The sequence below is a fragment of the Epinephelus moara genome, chromosome 15 (assembly GCF_006386435.1).
Source record: "Epinephelus moara isolate mb chromosome 15, YSFRI_EMoa_1.0, whole genome shotgun sequence".
Classification (NCBI taxonomy): Eukaryota; Metazoa; Chordata; class Actinopteri; order Perciformes; family Serranidae; genus Epinephelus; species Epinephelus moara.
The window spans coordinates 14,400,869-14,417,908 of NC_065520.1; the positions used below are offsets into that span (position 1 = coordinate 14,400,869).

General features: G+C 45.8%; 1 protein-coding gene across 12 annotated transcripts in view; it reads left to right on the forward strand.

Annotated features, from left to right (window-relative positions):
• The window catches only part of LOC126401687 (mitogen-activated protein kinase kinase kinase kinase 4-like), a 43,780-nt gene that overhangs the window by 16,389 nt on the left and 10,351 nt on the right, over nucleotides 1–17,040 (forward strand). For 7 of the 12 annotated variants that reach the window (XM_050063082.1, XM_050063083.1, XM_050063088.1 and 4 more), the window contains exons 4-19: nucleotides 5,122–5,247; nucleotides 6,421–6,531; nucleotides 6,614–6,704; nucleotides 6,792–6,922; nucleotides 7,014–7,068; nucleotides 7,156–7,234; nucleotides 7,982–8,157; nucleotides 8,263–8,335; nucleotides 8,474–8,684; nucleotides 8,790–8,951; nucleotides 9,126–9,212; nucleotides 11,299–11,448; nucleotides 12,940–13,224; nucleotides 13,714–13,814; nucleotides 15,633–15,772; nucleotides 15,992–16,086. In XM_050063082.1, coding sequence (XP_049919039.1) covers nucleotides 5,122–5,247; nucleotides 6,421–6,531; nucleotides 6,614–6,704; nucleotides 6,792–6,922; nucleotides 7,014–7,068; nucleotides 7,156–7,234; nucleotides 7,982–8,157; nucleotides 8,263–8,335; nucleotides 8,474–8,684; nucleotides 8,790–8,951; nucleotides 9,126–9,212; nucleotides 11,299–11,448; nucleotides 12,940–13,224; nucleotides 13,714–13,814; nucleotides 15,633–15,772; nucleotides 15,992–16,086 — 2,073 coding nt within the window. Of the gene's footprint in view, nucleotides 1–5,121; nucleotides 5,248–6,420; nucleotides 6,532–6,613; nucleotides 6,705–6,791; nucleotides 6,923–7,013; nucleotides 7,069–7,155; nucleotides 7,235–7,981; nucleotides 8,158–8,262; nucleotides 8,336–8,473; nucleotides 8,685–8,789; nucleotides 8,952–9,125; nucleotides 9,213–9,673; nucleotides 10,148–11,298; nucleotides 11,449–12,939; nucleotides 13,225–13,713; nucleotides 13,815–15,632; nucleotides 15,773–15,991; nucleotides 16,087–17,040 lie in introns of all 12 variants that reach the window. The other 5 variants (XM_050063084.1, XM_050063086.1, XM_050063093.1 and 2 more) reach the window with 4 other exon arrangements.

The window sequence follows — 17,040 nt, forward strand, 5'->3', positions numbered from 1 at the left end:
CCACACGGCCATAATAATGATGGAGGACTCTGGGTGTAATCATACTGTGCACACATGCACCAATAACAGGCTTTGCTGGAGAATTTTGGAGTCTTGTGAATGCGTTTAAAGTCATCAGCTAAATGTTAAATATTACCCTTATAAGGATGCATTTACTGCTGTTGAGAGCCCACGTGCCCCGGCTTGCCTGCTGCCACTCCTCACATAACCCTACGTCATGATGAGTCATGAGTGACACACTTATTTGATACCATGTGTAACAGGTATAGAGATATAAGTGTTTCCTGTTCTGTGTGATAGGTAACTACTGTAGGTGTGCCGTCTGGACTTGTACTAACTTCTGCTGAGTCATCTGTCACATAAAGCAGGTGCTCAGTGTTGAGGTTCAACCTGTTTTATTAAATGTGGTTGAAATCAGCACTGCAGGTGATATAGGGTGTGTGATTTTAACACCAGCTTCTGCTGCAGGAAATGTCCATGATGCGAACACAAGCCATATTGATTTCTCCCTGCACCTGGTTGAATGGTTAAACTTGTGTAACATGAACAAACAATCAGTCTATTTATTGACAAAATAATCTGCGGATTCATCACTAATGAAAATGTTAGATCCAGCCCTGAACTCATGGTCACTTATTAAAGATTGAGACTATATTCCTACAGATGTTGCATCAGGAGGTCCAGTGTGTAGGATTTTGGGGATATATTGGTAGAAATGGAATATAATAAGTATATTTTCTTTAGCGTATAATCACCTGAAAATAAGAATCGTTGTGTTTTGTTACGTTAGAGTGAACAGTTTATATCTACATAGGGATTGGGTCTAATACTTGAAGAGTCCCCAGACTGTTGCACGAAAGATCTTAGCAACCAGAGCAGGGTAAAAACAGAAACTTAGAGTACCTCTGACTCTATCTTAACTGCAACATGCCTGAGTTTGTGGTAATAAATGATAAAATAATCTAACACACTCCAAGAAATGTTCTGCAACTTTTGATTTGACTGAATTAATTTTCGTTGCAGTTGCTTCCTACAATTGTTTTCTGGTATTTGGGGATCAGATTTACTTTCTCCCTTTAGCCCCTTTTACACTGCCAGATTTTCCGCGAATGTTGGGCCGTTTTGCCGGCAAGCTGCGAGCGTTTAGACACACAGAGCCGGATTGGCGAGTTGATCCGAGGTGCCCGATTTTCCACCTCGTATGGTAGACATATTGGCAGAACCCTTTTAGTTTAAACAGACCGAGGCGGCCTTCCGCAACGGGAGGGGCTGTTGAAGACTTGTGGGAGGAGCTGTTGATGACGCCGCACATGCGACACAGTGGCGGTGAAAACAGTTGATAGTAGGAATTAGCGAGCAGCTAGTAGCAAGAGGGAAACACAAACGTGACAGACACTGTAAAGATGAGCAACTGGGAAGACAAGGAATTGCGCGCCCTCCTTGCCCTCGCAAACGAAGAGGCCATTAACCGTCAGATGACGGGGACGGTGAAGAACGGGCCGATTTATAAGAGAGTCGCTGAAGGACTGACTAGCCGCGGCTTCCCTCCCACGTCACTGTTTACGTCACACGCTGAGCTACACGTTTTGTTACTTGCTCACGCCCCCCATTGCCCCGAAAAAGGCACATTCTGTATAAACAAAAGTAGGTAGGCGGCATTTTGCTGCACTCCCCGATTTTGTTTTTATACTGCCAATGCTGAAAAAAGACTGATTGGGCTTTCCTGCACATTTGCACAACTTCTATCTAAAAAGGGCTACTGTATTCCTCCAGAAGTATAATCTTTTCCTTCTCTGACCAATATGGCAATATCAGGCATCACAAGTGTGAGTCCAAGCAAACAAACAATCTCCATGAGTTAACGTTTTTCCTTAACTGAAGACACCTTTTCAGGGATTCTGTGCGACTGTGCAAGTCCCTTCGCTAAGGAGAAATTAAGCCTTAAGTGTCATACTTAAGGAGAACTTCAGGAATTCTACCTGGGAGTTCACACTTGGCACATTTGAGAAGTTTCAGCTCGATGCAATCTGCAGTCCTCACCACTAGATGCCACAAAATCCTACACACTTCTCCTTAAAGTAATATCCAAAGTTAGTGTGTGGTGCTAAAACATGAGTGTGTGTTTGACCAAAAACAGTTTTGGACTTGATTTAACTTTAAAATGAGTAGTCTTCCTCTTCCTTCAACCGTAACCTGATCGTCATCACAAGGGTTTCGTGATTGTTCTCTCTCTCCTCTGTCCAAGCTGCAGAGCTCATCCACAGCCCGCTGGCCTGTCCAGTGTCACTCTGACCCACATTCTCATCCCTGCTCCACATTCTCAAATCCAAACATTCCTCCGCTCCTCCTCCGTGCCGTCACAGAGCCCCTGGAGCTAAAAATGGATGCCTCTTTACTTGGGCTTTATTTTGTTGTATTAAAATGATTTCCAATCCTCTGGTGTAGAGTCGACTGGACAGTTTGGGTAGATAGTGGCTTTGTTCTCATGTCGCTGCTGTGAACTACTTCTTGATGATCTAGTTTGTGGGTTTGTCATATTCCAAAATGTGTTCAGTAGCTTTCAGCAACTGAGAAAACGGCTTACCTGGTCTTTATTAAACTCATATGTTTAAACAGTCAGTCTTTTCCTCGCTGTGTGACTTGTGGCGGCGAGGCATTCACAGTCAGGAGTGTGATAATCCAACAGCTGCACAGGCAGAGAGGGGGTAGATGGGAGAGGGAGGGTTGGAGGAGGGGGGTGCGCACAACAGAAAGGCTTACGTCAACTCAAACGAGTCATGCAGCAGCAGTATGGCCGCCTGCACAGACAGCCAACTGCCATTTTGCTATAGGTGATTCACGCACACAACACGGTGTAGCAATAAGCACACACATCATCACCCTCCTTTTAATGTTACGACATTTTTGTGCTGTGCAGCCTTATGATTATTGACATCACTATTAAAATAAAGAGGTAGACATTGTAGTCTGCAGTGATAATGCTGCACAACCACCCCCCTCTTTCGGTTCATCCCCCTCCTCCCACTGTACTTTCTATAGGAGCGGCCATGTAACCATAAAGCAAAGCACTGGCGGGCTGACCCCTGCATGTGTTCAATTAGCGTGTCACTGTTAATCATTGTCAAGTTGCTATTGGGTGCGAGCAGGGAGTTAGCACTGCAGCTAGTATTGACCTTATCAAGACGTGATACTGGACAGGTTTGCTGCTATTACTTGCACTAAGGCCATTTCGGCATAAACACTGAGCTAAAGCTACATCTGGCAGCTGATTGAGCTTCTCTTAAACTCAGTGATTTCCCCTATAGTGTTCTGAACCTGCAGCGCCTTTGTGGGATCACCACGTCTCCTTTTTAGTTTGCATTTCATTTTGAAAGGCATACATTTCCTGCTGATTTATTACACTTCTATTAAGTGATCTTACAGGGAGAGTTGACAGGGAAATTATTCGTCAGGAACATCCCTAATTTCGATCAACCAAAATAGCTTCTAGTGTGACGTGTAACATAACACATCTGCAGCGCTTTGTAAAGAGTATCAATGGCATTACATGGCAATTGGAGTTGTACCGATACCAGTATCGGAAATGCCTCCGATACTGCCTAAAATGCGGTAATGGGTATCGGCGAGTACAACCCATGACCAATCCGATACCATGTAATGGCTCACGTTATTACGCATATGCACGCTACAGGCAGACGAAACGGAAACAGAGCAGAGTTTAAACAGCATTTTACTGTAGCCTTTGAAATGTCTTTTTACCAAATTGTGTGGCTGCACTTTAACCTGTGTCTTGATCTGTGTCAACACTGGACTGCACTTTAACCTGTGTCTTGATCTGTGTCAACACTGGATAATAATAATAAAAAAAAGTTTTGTGGCATTCATTCTACTATTATGTATTTATTTCTTAATATTTTACTCATTCTACTATTATGTATTTATTTCTTAATATTTTACAGAGTTTTAGGAGTTGAGACGTACAACAATTCATATCCCATCCATTTTTATTTTACGCGCTGGTATCGGATCGGTACTCGGAATTGGCAGATACCTAAGGGTCAGGGATCGGTATCGGGAAAGAAAAAGTGGTATCGGTGCATCTCTAATGGCAATAACAATCATTTACCCTCCTCAATTATGCGGCGGTTGAGCTCGTCCTTTGCTCGGAGGGTAAGGAGCTACGGGACCTCATTGTTTTCCCAGTTTGTGGACATTTTCGGCTGCTTTTCTTCTTCTTTGAGTTAGCTGCTAACTGCTAACCGCTGCTTTTTGAATCTTCCACTGGTGGGTTGCATACATATGATCCTGTCCTGCCAGTGGCCCCTGTTATACAGACGTTGTTTCGGCGCTGTTATAACCTCCATTGCTTGCTTAAAGGCGAGACGGCGATTGTACCTTTTTATACAGAACAGTGAGGCTACAGATTCCATCCGTTTTTTAATATCAGTCGGTGTAGTCTTGCCGATACAGATACTGTCAAACCTTACTGCTTCCCTATGTATTCTTACACTTTCTCTTAAATGGATTTTACGAGTTTACACTCCTGAGTAAATTTCCCTTTAGCCTCCTTAATATATTTCCCAGTATTTGATGGTATGTAAAAGCAGGATTTTTTAGCTGTCTTTCCAGCTCGTAGCAACTTCAGGATAATGTCAGCCTGACACTAATGGATATCTGGGGGATTTGCCATCGATCTAATGTATATATATTTTTTACAAGGTATTACAGATAATGGCTACTGTTCACATCAACTCACAATGAGACTCACTCATGCATCATTAGTCCCTAAACAAAGGAATCATTTGCCAGTAGACCGACGACGACTCCTGCATTATTATATAGCTGAGTCCTAGACGCAGGATGAATAAGGCCTGGCCAGGCTGAGATGAAACCACACCAGGGCGTTGTCACATAGCTTGACACTTGCTCTGACCCTAAGTATGGAAGTGAATTGATTTGGATCTGAAATGAAATGTCACTCAAGGCCAAACGATGATTAAAGACTGTTGCCCACACAGTGATTATTGTATTTCATCACAAAGATTCTCCAGTGGAAAGACAAACACCCTGTTGTCTGTTTATCCCTCTGTAACATGTTTGTGTGTGTGTTTGTGTGTCCAGGATGAAGAGGAGGAAATTAAACTGGAGATCAATATGCTGAAGAAGTATTCCCACCACCGAAACATAGCCACCTACTATGGTGCTTTCATTAAGAAGAGCCCCCCGGGACACGATGACCAGCTGTGGGTAAGTCCTCAAATCCATTCAAGATATTAAGGTTGAGTAAGAAGTATGAAAAATATGTAGCTGCCATAATTATTACTTCTGCCAGCTTTCAATTACCTTAACGTTTATGATCAGGGACTTTTAGCTCATAAAGGGGTAGGTGATGTATCCGAATATATCTCGAGATGCCACACATCAGTATCGGCCGATATTCCTCTTGTCGGTTGCCATCAGCCTATAGCCTATGACATTCACAGATGGCAATGGCCGATGTTTTTCTGTTGTGTCACATCACGTCTGCGCAGGCTAAAAAGTAGGGTTTGAAACTAACATCATCCCGTCGTCCTGGGAAAACTTGTTTGGGCCAAACCGATCTATTTCGGGAACTCACTATCAACTCGTCAGGGCATGAAATCGGCAGGAGGGGAGCTAGTTAACGTTAGCTGTTAGCTGTTAGCAGTGGGGGGCTGCCACTAACAGTTAATGGAGGTTGCGTTGAGTTACATTATGATGCTTTAAAGCTGTCCTCGGTAAAAATGAGTATTGGGCAAAGGTATAACGTTCTCATAATGTGTTCAAGTGCAGTCTTGTAAGATGTTTTTGTCAAGAAACTTGAATGAATACCATTGTTTAAAGGAACCATTAGTTAAATATCATCAAATAAACAACAAAACAAACAAACGTTCAAGGAGGCGTTCCCAGGCTAGACGAGATATGTAATCCCTCCAGCGTGTTCGGGTTCTACTTCAGGGCCTCCTACCAGTGGGACATGTCTGGAACACCTGTAACAAGAAGTGCCCAGGATGCATCCTGATCAGGTGCCCGAACCACCTCAACTGACCCCTTTCAGCGCGAAGGGGCAGCAGCTCTACTCCGAGCTCATCAGAAAAAAGTAAACTTTGGAGGAACTAATTTCAGCCACTTGTATCCGATATGCTCGAATTTCATTTTATGTTCGATATGGCAGATGACCATATCATCATCTTGAGATATTCCTTGCGCCTTTTAATAATTTATCAACGTGCTAAAAGCAGGCCGAGTTTACACGGAAGTCTATCATCTGGAGATGGTTCGTATAGTTCATATCGCCGAACCCTGTACTGCTGTGGTCTTCTGATATTTGGCTAATGTTGACAAGGGTCATGTATTAAAGTTCAGGGACTTATCTTCTGATGATTCACACCTGTTTTATAGCTGGTGATGGAGTTCTGTGGAGCCGGTTCAATCACAGATCTGGTGAAGAACACCAAAGGGAACCAGCTGAAGGAAGACTGGATCGCCTACATCTCCAGAGAGATCCTTAGGGTAAGCTCATCCTCTCCTCTTTCCTCCCCGTCTCCTCTCCTCTCCCACAATCACTCACGTCCTCTGTCTCTCTCCTCCTCAGGGTCTGGCCCACCTACACGCCCACCACGTCATCCACCGTGACATCAAGGGCCAGAACGTCCTGTTGACCGAGAACGCTGAAGTCAAACTAGGTGAGTGGCGACACAGGTTTTCCCCAAATCACTGTCGGAAGCGTGTGACACCTTACTGACTGTGGTCACTCTTATTACTCTCTGTAGTTGACTTTGGCGTGAGTGCTCAGCTGGATCGGACAGTGGGGAGGAGGAACACGTTCATCGGGACCCCTTATTGGATGGCCCCTGAGGTTATTGCTTGTGACGAGAACCCGGACGCTACGTATGATTACAGAGTAAGACAGAAACGCTCAAAAGATGACATGTCATTGTGTAAAACTGATGACTGCTGTGGTTTTGATTAATGCGTGTCGTCTTTTCTCTCAGAGCGATCTGTGGTCTTGTGGCATCACAGCTATAGAGATGGCTGAAGGAGCACCACGTGAGTCCGACATCCTCTTGATATTAGTGCTTTGTTTGGTTGCTTCAGCCCTTTGAATTCTTATGTTCTGTATGTGTCTCCTTGCAGCACTCTGTGACATGCACCCAATGCGTGCGCTCTTCCTCATTCCAAGAAACCCTCCTCCCAGGCTCAAGTCTAAAAAATGGTGAGTACCACCCAGAGAGGATGTGTTCCCTCGAAATCCTCATTTCACCCCAATAAACCCTGACACATGAGGTTTTTAGAAGACTTTTTTTGTTATGTATAGATTTCCTACTTGGCCTCGTTACGTGTACTCTTGTGCGTTTTGATTTTATCTCTGACCTCAGACCAGGCAGCTCCAGAGGCTTGAATCCAGAGCTTGTGCTTTGCTGCTGAGTCGAACATCTGTGTTACACCTGCTCTGGCAGGCTCGGCTGCTCCTGGCACGCACTGCAGCGCTGCTCCGGACACACTGCAGAGAAAAGTTTTTTTTAGCTGGCACTAAGTTGAAACATTTTAGCAGAAGTTGTGGTACGGCTGAATCGGTAGTGATTTAAAAAGGTGCAGGTGCGATGGCGATGATCGTGTCACTGCACTGCGCCCCATATTTCAGAGCTTTCATGTTATATATGTGGTGAAAGGTCCAATGCTGCCTGTCCACACGTATAAACCTCAGTTTACCCTGAGACACCAGAGGCTGCTGTGTTTCCAAGACATGAAAAGAGGGAGTGCTGCTAGGACTGATGGGTAATTTGTAATCAGAGCTTGTTTGCAGCAGTGTCTGTTTTACTTAGGATCCTCGGATGTGCTCTGTGCGTTCATGGCTGGAATATTTGTCCAGCACCCGCTGTCTCTTTTTATATGTCACCCTCTCTGTTGTGCATTGTCTCTCTCTCTCTCCGTTGACTCTTCTCCTCTGTGATCCCCACAGGTCCAAAAAGTTTTTCAGTTTCATCGAGGGCTGTCTGGTGAAGAACTACACGCAGCGGCCCCCGACAGAGCAGCTGCTGAAGCACCCCTTCATCCGAGACCAGCCCAACGAGAGGCAAGTCCGCATCCAGCTCAAAGACCACATCGACCGTACCAAGAAGAAGAGGGGAGAGAAGGGTGCGTCTACTTTTTTGTTCATTTATTGTCACAGACATGTGCTAATTAAATACTCTCAAAACGGTTTCTGGTGTGATTCTAACGTGTTCATTTTTTCGTGCACAGATGAGACAGAGTACGAGTACAGTGGCAGTGAGGAGGAGGAAGAGGATCCCCCAGAGCAGGAAGGGGAGCCCAGGTATGCTCTCATAGCTACATTGCTTCTCAAAAAAAGGTGTACCATAGTAGTTCTCCGTACCCTTGAGGTTGTAGTATCTAAACGTAAACCCAGTGTCTCTAATCTAACTGTGACGTCCTGGTTCCTCCTGTCTTCCAGCTCCATTGTCAACGTGCCAGGTGAGTCAACGCTGCGCCGCGACTTCATCCGCCTGCAGCAAGAGAACAAGGAGCGATCAGAGGCGCTCCGCCGGCAGCAGCTCCTCCAGGAGCAGCAGCTCCGGGAGCAGGAGGAGTACAAGCGCCAACTGCTGGCCGAGAGGCAGAAGCGCATAGAGCAACAGAAGGAGCAGAGAAGACGGCTAGAGGAGGTACAGTAGGATGATTTTTTTTTTTTTCTTGTCATGGATCTCTCAAGAGGTAAGACCGATCTGACTGCGGAGATTCTGACATTTCTTTGTCTTCCGCCCCCACAGCAACAGCGACGTGAACGGGAGATGAGGAGGCAACAGGAGCGCGAGCAACGTCGCCGTGAGCAGGAGGACAAGAGGCGCATTGAAGAGATGGATCGTAGACGCAAAGAAGAGGAGGAACGCCGGCGGGCTGAGGACGAGAAGAGGAGGAATGATCGTGAACAGGTCTGCTTGAAAATATCTCTACTTAGATTGTCTTCCTGTGAGAAAAAGCCAAATTAGATGTCGACTAATAGCTTAAATATTTGCGAAGTCAGGACATAAAGCTTGACATTACATCACCATTTTTTTGTACGTCCACTAACTACCCTGGCTGCTTTGCTTTGCTGTGATCGACAGGAGTACATTAGACGTCAGCTGGAGGAGGAGCAGAGACACCTGGAGATGTTGCAGGAGCAGCTGCTCCGCGAACAGGCCATGCTGCTGGTCAGTCATGTACACACACATACACACACACTCAACACATTTGGCCCTTTATAGTCATCCTAAAACAAGTCTGTTACATTGTTCAGTGAAGAACTGCAGCTTTTCTTTTTAAAGACTGATATCAGGTGTTTGTTATTTGGCTTTTTTAGAGTCATCTTCAGGTCATTAAATTGTTGAATCATGTACAGGGCAAAGAAATGTTGTGTACTCCTTCACGTTCAGTCATTGCATCCTCTTTGTTTTTTTACACCATGTATTCTTTTTGTAATAAGGATTAAAACAATTTGTTCTACTGGAGCGTAAATCAGGAAAATGCAGCGACAGACGCTGCCAAGGTCTGACTGTAAACATGTGTTTTAAGGAAAGGGTTTGAAAGATGGCACTGATTTTTAGTCAGTTTGTCAGGCTGACAGCGGCTGCCAGTTCTCACCACCTTGAATCAACCCCACACTCTGCAATAGGAGTTCAAGTGGCGGGAGCTGGAGGAGCAGCGCAAGGCCGAGCGACTCCATAAGCGGCTGCAGCAGGAGCAGGCCTACCTGCTGTCGCTCCAGCACGAGTCCAAACAGCTGCCTGGCGACAAGACCAAACTCCCCTCAGACCATAGCAAACCTCCAAAGACCTCCACCCTGCCCCCCGACAGAGTCCTAACCACAACCCCTCAAGCTCAGGTCCTTGACAGTGCCGTTTCTGTAGCAAGAAGCGCTTGTGATTTCTCCAGAGCACTTCAGACAATCCCCTCAGACAGCCCCAAATCCCAGGAAGCAGTGCCAGAGACGACTGACTCTGATGAGACCGGTCCCAGCCAGCTCCCAAACTCCCCCAGCCCTCCTCCGACTGAAACCCCCACTGACTCTGAACCTCCCCAGGCAGAGAGTTTGGAGCCCGATAGGCCGGCAGAGCCTGTCAGTCATCCTCCTCAGCCTATCAGAGAGGTGAACCTCCTCCTTGGCTCTGCCTACCCCGCTGCCTGCTCTTTCCAGCTTCTTCTTGCTTGTCTTCACACAGTAATAAATAGAGGTGGTGCGAGCAGCAAATAACGGTTACATTTAACTTGGCATTTTCTGATTTGGATGCTGTAGCGTTCTTCTAAAGCAGTCGCTAATTTGTCACAAGGCAGGCCCTTTGAGTGAAACAAGTGGGGGGGTGCGACGGAGAATAGAGACCCACAGGCTCGCAGCCACCAGCAACCAGCCTTTTTATGTCCTGAATAAAACAGCGCTGTTCTCCTCCACTCTGTCTTGGCACTCGCCCTCACTTGCACTGTTGCTGGTCTCCTTGACTACTAAAACTGTCGGGATGTTTGAAATACTTCCATCTTAATTTTCACTCGAAGCAGGCTGAGCAAGAGAAAGAGAAATAATCAATTTGTAGGTTTGTTTCGTGACATCTTTGAGGCTCATTTTCAAATAATTTTTATCGTTTCCCCATTGAAATAATGATTAATTTCTTTCACAAGTATCTTTTTTTTTTAGTTCCCATCATTTTTCACTTTATCAGCTGTCATTTGAATCCAAGTATTCCTTTCATCCTTTTCTCGCAGAGGTTTTTCTCCCAAGAACAACACAGAACCACAAGTGTTAGCGATTTCTCTTGATCTTGGATGGCCGACCTGTGAAACTCTTCCTCTCAATGTGTGTGGATCGGGCCGTTGCATGTGGATGGCTGAGGCCCAGACTAACATGCAGGACACCTACGCAGTGTCTCCCATCGTCACCAGAGCTGCTCTGTGTCATTAACATCAATCTTTCCCACCGTTTATCGTACAAATGTAATCTCGAGGATGTATTTGTTTGAAAGAGTCCTGTCTCTACCTCTGTCTGTGCACATACACCTGTGTCTGTAAAGCTGCCTCCAACGGGCTTCAAGCATGTTTAATATCATCGTCACCAGATGTTGATGTTTGTCAGTCAAATATGAAAGTCTCTGACTTGGCTAAATGTTGGAAAAACAAGGAGATGGGAACCATTTTTAACTGGAAATAGTCAGACATGTTTTTAAATGGTTCCCTTCTACTTGATTTTAATTTAGGTGTGTCTTTGAAATACTTCCCCCCTGACCCTCATTCCATCTGCCCTCATCCCAGGCCGACGAGCGGTACCGTAAGAACATTCAGGGCTCCCCTCAGATCGCCCCTCCTCCCAAGCAGCCCCCTCTGCCTCCCCGCTCCTCCGAACCATTCTCCAATGGCTCCTCCTCCGAGGCCTCCGCCATGCACCGGCCCATGGAGCCTCAGGTAACTCCTCCTTCCTCGCCTCTTCCTCTTTCCTCTTTCCTCTCTGTCGCTGTCGCCCTCCCTCACTGCTGGGTTTGTGTGCTTACGAGGGTTTATGTTCCAGCCCTCGGATCTTCCCCATGTGTGGAAAAAATTGGGAACATAGAAAGTAATCTGCAGTGAAACAGCTGACAACAAGCATTGTCTGCAAATAAATGCAACGAGGAGTGAGTCATCTCGCTTCCTTCCTGTCTCCTTTCAGAGCTACACATGCGACCACATTAACTTCAGTCTTTGTTTGATGATTGCTAATAAATAAAACAATTTGTACTGTGTAGGGGCAAATAAAAATAGACTTTGGGCATGTAGATTTCTGACCCACTAACCAACAGGGTGAGTGAAAGAAAGCATTAACGCTGAACCCGGTGCTTAGTCACATCTTAGTCAATGCTAGCTACGAAGCTAGCTACATCAAGAGGGGCTAATCTAATGTCACATCAGCATCGTCTGGCAGGTTTGCTTCCTCTTTCCTCCTGTGGTGACATTAAAGAGATTTGGAAAAAGACATTTTTAAGATGACAGTAATTATCGTTAGCCAGAAAAGATCAAGGCTAACGTTCTAGTGTTATTTTTTATCTGTACACGACGTCATCAGGAACATATCCTTCCATTACACATTGTTGTTCTGGTTGGCAGTGTCTTGAAGCTACATTGTGGATGCCCAGAAACTATCTACACACGGTGGGACCCAGCTAAACAGAATTAGCATCGCCATGTCTCTATTCATCCAGCTTGTTTAACCTAGCAACAGTAACTAAGGGGGGGCGGGACTTGTAAGCCACTGGGTACGATCTCAGGAAAACGAAGGCTCGCTTTACGGCACAAAAGAAGCGCTTCAACCATTGTGTAAGAAAAACAGAAAGAGGATAGCTTGTAGCTATCAGCAGCTATCCCTAATTACCAAAGAAACTGCGTTAGCTACTAAGCATCCGTTTTCTTTGCGACAGCGCTAACAATTATACCACTTGGAAACACTAAGGGGGGTAGGAAGGTGGAAAAGTTGTTTGTTGTCACTTTAAGGAATAGTTCATCAATTTAGGAAGAATGCTTATTTGTTACCACCACCTGCAGCCAATTAGCTTAGCTTAGCTTAGCTTAGCATAAAGACTGAAAATGTTTGGAGACAGCTAGCCTGGCTCTCTCCGAGGGTAATCTGTCTACACGTGCCTCCAAAGCTCATTTTAACTAAATAAAAGTTCTTACCCAAATGTTGAACTATTCCTTTAATCATTTGCATCAATATAAAGTTCAGTGAATCATCACCGTGTCGTGTTTTGTCTGCTGTATGCATGTGTATTTATCTGAGCACATGTATGTGAAAAGCCACACGCATCTTCCCTCATGTCTCACTGTGTTGTCTGCTTGTTTCACCTCCCCCTCCCCTTCCCCTTCCCCTTCCTCCTCCTCCCCCCCCTCCTCTTGTCCTCCTCTCCCTCCCTCACTCCCTAAAAGGTCCAGTGGTCCCACCTGGCTGCTCTAAAAAGCAGTAACAGCGCCGCCCCCTCTCCTCCTCCTCCTCCTCCGCCCGTGGTCTCTCGCTCCCAGTCCTTCAGCGAGCCCGGCGGCGTGACCTCTAGCTTTGCACAACTCCACCTGCGCTCCCAGGACCCCCACCATCACCACCACCACCACCCATCGCCCGCACGCACTGACTCCCAGCCCCAACCTCCCCTCCACCACCCTCAGCCCCAAACCCGGACCGAACACCAGGCCGGCGGTGAGGAGGTGCCTCCCAAGGTAAGGAGCTGACGAGGGCCCCCTACCCCGCCCCCATCCCTTCCCTGTCCTTCACTCCTTCCTTCCTCATCCACCTCCTCTCATGCCATCACTTCACTCATCACGCTGTCTGTTTGCTTGTCTTTATGTGTTCAGTCTCATTTCTTGAGCATCAACGTGAACGCTGTTGTGAGATATAAACCCAGAAACGCTGCATCGTGAGGCTGACACATGACTTTGCACATTCAAAACTCTAATGACATTTTTCCGACCTACATTTGTTCTGTGTGTCATAGTGGGGGGGCTGGTGCACTGAGAAGTGTAGCTTCCCTTGTATGCTCAGTTGTTGTGGATTAAGAGATGCTTTTACTGCATTTCATTGTCGGCTTTTGATACATGATTTCAGATATAACGTCCATACCCACAATGTTACACTTGTAAACGTACCTGTTTCCGTGTCACATATATACCTGCCACTACATGACGACCTTTTGAATCGGTTTCCTCCAGGTGCCGGTGAGGACAACATCCAGGTCTCCGGTCCTGTCGCGCCGTGAGTCCCCTCTGCCGTCACAGCCTGGCAACCAGGGCGGACAGAGGAATGCTGGCGGGTAAGTTAGAGCATTTTAAAGGATTTCTTTGTCTCGATTATGCAGCTGTTTTGTTGGAAAATGGTATTATAGGATCATTAATACTGTTGCCAGTGACAGGTTGGCAGGTTTGAAATCTAGAGATGTTACTTTGGTAATAAATGTCACCTATCCAAATATATTATAGAGAAGTTATAGATTGTCTGTAGATCATTCTGAGAGTATCCAACAGATTAAATCATTTATTTTATTTACACTTGCAACTAAAAATCTTATGGAGTTACAGATGGATGAAAGAAATAATTCCAGTCTCCGTAAAATGAAACTAATTTCACAGTGTTGATCTTTATAGAAATATCTAAGTCAACTGTAGCCCAATTTTTCTGGTTTATGTGGTGATGTGAGTCATACCAAGGGAGTTTGGTATGGACGAGTGGGATGTGAGCTCCGTGATCCAAAGCACAAAAATGTATGTTTACATGAGGCATGTTCCAACTAATTTCCCCCTTAAATGGAAGTCAGAAGTTGGAAATGTCAGCTCGTCTAAAGGTTAAAAAATTAGAAGACAGTCAAAATTTAGCACAATTTAATCTGCAAGCCAGTTGAAATTGTCACATTTTCGATGGCCACTGAAATACGTGACACTTTGCATTGTGCATTATGTGGATATTATCCTACAAAACATGATAACACCTCACTAAATAAAAGTTAACATTTGGCATTTATTTACTGTCTACTGTCCAGAGTGTGCAGACAAATAAACACACATACGTTCACATAGTACCCGTTAAGCCTAGTTCACATTACACGATTTTCACCCTGATTTTGCGTCGCGGAGACTATCGTAATCTTTTGAGTGTTCATACCTGGCGACGTGTGTTTCTGTCAGCGGGAGTCTCGCCAACTGCGTTACAACCTGTGTGTGCACACCACAAGATTTCTCCACCGAGCCCTCGCTGACAGAGCCCCAGATAACGCAGTGACGTCACCAAGTTTGGAGACGACACATCGTATTCTTCCCACTGTTGAATCAGATCTGCCTCCAGGGCCTGGGTCCAAACACAATGGCTCCCCATGATCGTGTGGACGCCGCCATTGTTGTTGCTTGCCGGCTTGTCAGTGTTGCCAGATCTTGGGAGAGAAAGAAGCGACCAGGGCTATGGAAACAAGCCCAAAAGAAGCAACTATTATGTGTTTAAATAACTTATTAGACGGATATATATAGAGAAAGGTGACGTTTAGAGAGCAAGCCTAAATAAGCAACTCCACTTTAGAAACAAGCCCAAAAAAACGCAACCCGCGACTACCAATATTTGTAAGCGACTTAACAAAAAAACATGCCCAAAGTCGCGGCTAATAAGCGGAGCTGGCAAGTGGCAACCCTGTGTCTTGTCCTCCTCACATTTCTTCCGTCCTCCTGCGTGCTGATGTGGGACGTATCCTGCCACTCATTGACTGATGCTCTTTGTCAGTCGTGTCACACTTCTCCAGTTTTCTAGCACGCCAGATATCCAGTCCCAGTCACACATGAGGGGGCGACTTGCTCGTAGACTTGTTCACACATGAGGACTCGTCGTGGCAGACTATCGGCCGACTCACCTCTGACCCAAGGTGGCTCTCAAGATCCTCTATGACGTCAAAATCGCGGTGAAAATCGTGTAATGTGAACTAGGCTTTAGTCTTGCATGCCGATCCAAACTCCTCCTGTTTTCTTCTGGGTATCTTGATAATAAGTTCAATTAACTAGCATTTGCTGGTGCCACCTTGCAAGATTATCAACTTTTAATCGAATATTTGTTTTCACTCTGCTTGTTATTAACGTGCCGCTCTCTTTGACAGTAATGTGGAGCAGCGCCCGCTGTGGGATCGTGTGGAGAAGCTGCAGCCTCGGCCGGGCAGTGGCAGCTCCTCCGGCTCCTCCAACTCCAGCTCCCAGGCCAGTCCTGGTGACCGCTTCAGGCCACGCTGTGAGTCCCCTGGTACTGTACTCTGCTACATTTCACTAACTCTACTAACTGCTTATGAGCACATTATCATTATTACTATAATAACACCATTCTGTCTCATTACTACGCTGTCCTGTCTGCTCATGCTCCAGTACGTTTTTTGGTGTTTTTACCGAGGCAATTGAAGATCGGCTCTCCTTGCCCAGCTCTGTTTCCCCCTCACTAACTCTGCCTCCTTTTGTCCCCTCAAAGCTTCCTCCAAATCTGAAGGATCGCCTCTCCAGCGGCCTGAAAATGTTCCCAAAAAACAAGATGAAAAGAACCTTGTCAGGCCCACTCGACCAGCTGTAAGTCCACTGTCACCAATTGCTGGTTACACTTGTTTGATGCTGAATAGGTGCAAACTGTTTTTGTGTTTCTCTCTATTTGCTACTGCTCTAATTATTCCACCACCTGGTGCAACCTCTCACGAATCCAATGGTTCGCGATTGTTGGGGAACCTCTTAGGGCGATGCGGTAAGCCTATTAAATGAGATTACAAAATCACACGTATGCTATGCTTGCAACATTGCCCCACTCATTGCATTATATGATAATGGTTTGACATGAAAAGAGCTGGATTAATGCAACAGCTCTTTGCTCTGTCACCGGCTACTGTCCTTTCTGCCTGTGATGTGATTGTCGTCTGCTGGCGTCTTTACCCGTGCCTGCACAGTCCTTCCTCACATTACTGCTTGTCCTCGACACGTGGCACCTGAAGGGTTAACCCACTGCGGCAGCTTCCTGAGCCTGGATTTGAATGCGACCACATTTGAATGCAAACACACTCCTCCTGTTTCCTTGTGCTTGCCAGAATGGCTCCTGATCTCACCTGGCTTTGTTGTTGGATAGATTGTGGCCCGTTTGCTTTGTTGAGCATGTCGGGGAAGTGTCCCTCCTCCCTTTGCTTGTCACTGACCTTACAAGACTGCGTGATGAAGAGACTTCAAGGAACAAACTGAGGGCAACATAGACTCTAGAGGGTACAACACTAATCTAAGAACTAGGAAACAATTCAGCTATGATCTGATCAGTCGGTTTTCCTACAACTTAAATTAACTGAGATCTTAGCTCAGGTCTAGGAAGGTTTAAACTGGCCCTTTTGTTGAATTACTCAAGCGCAATTGTAGAGTTTGAAATGTGCCAACTTGCGAACAGGTCTTTTCTTTTGAGAACTCCTGAGCTAAATACAAACAATACAAAAACATCTGAAGGCCCAGACGCACCAAACCATCATCAAAGAACTAGTGGCCTACGAAGGC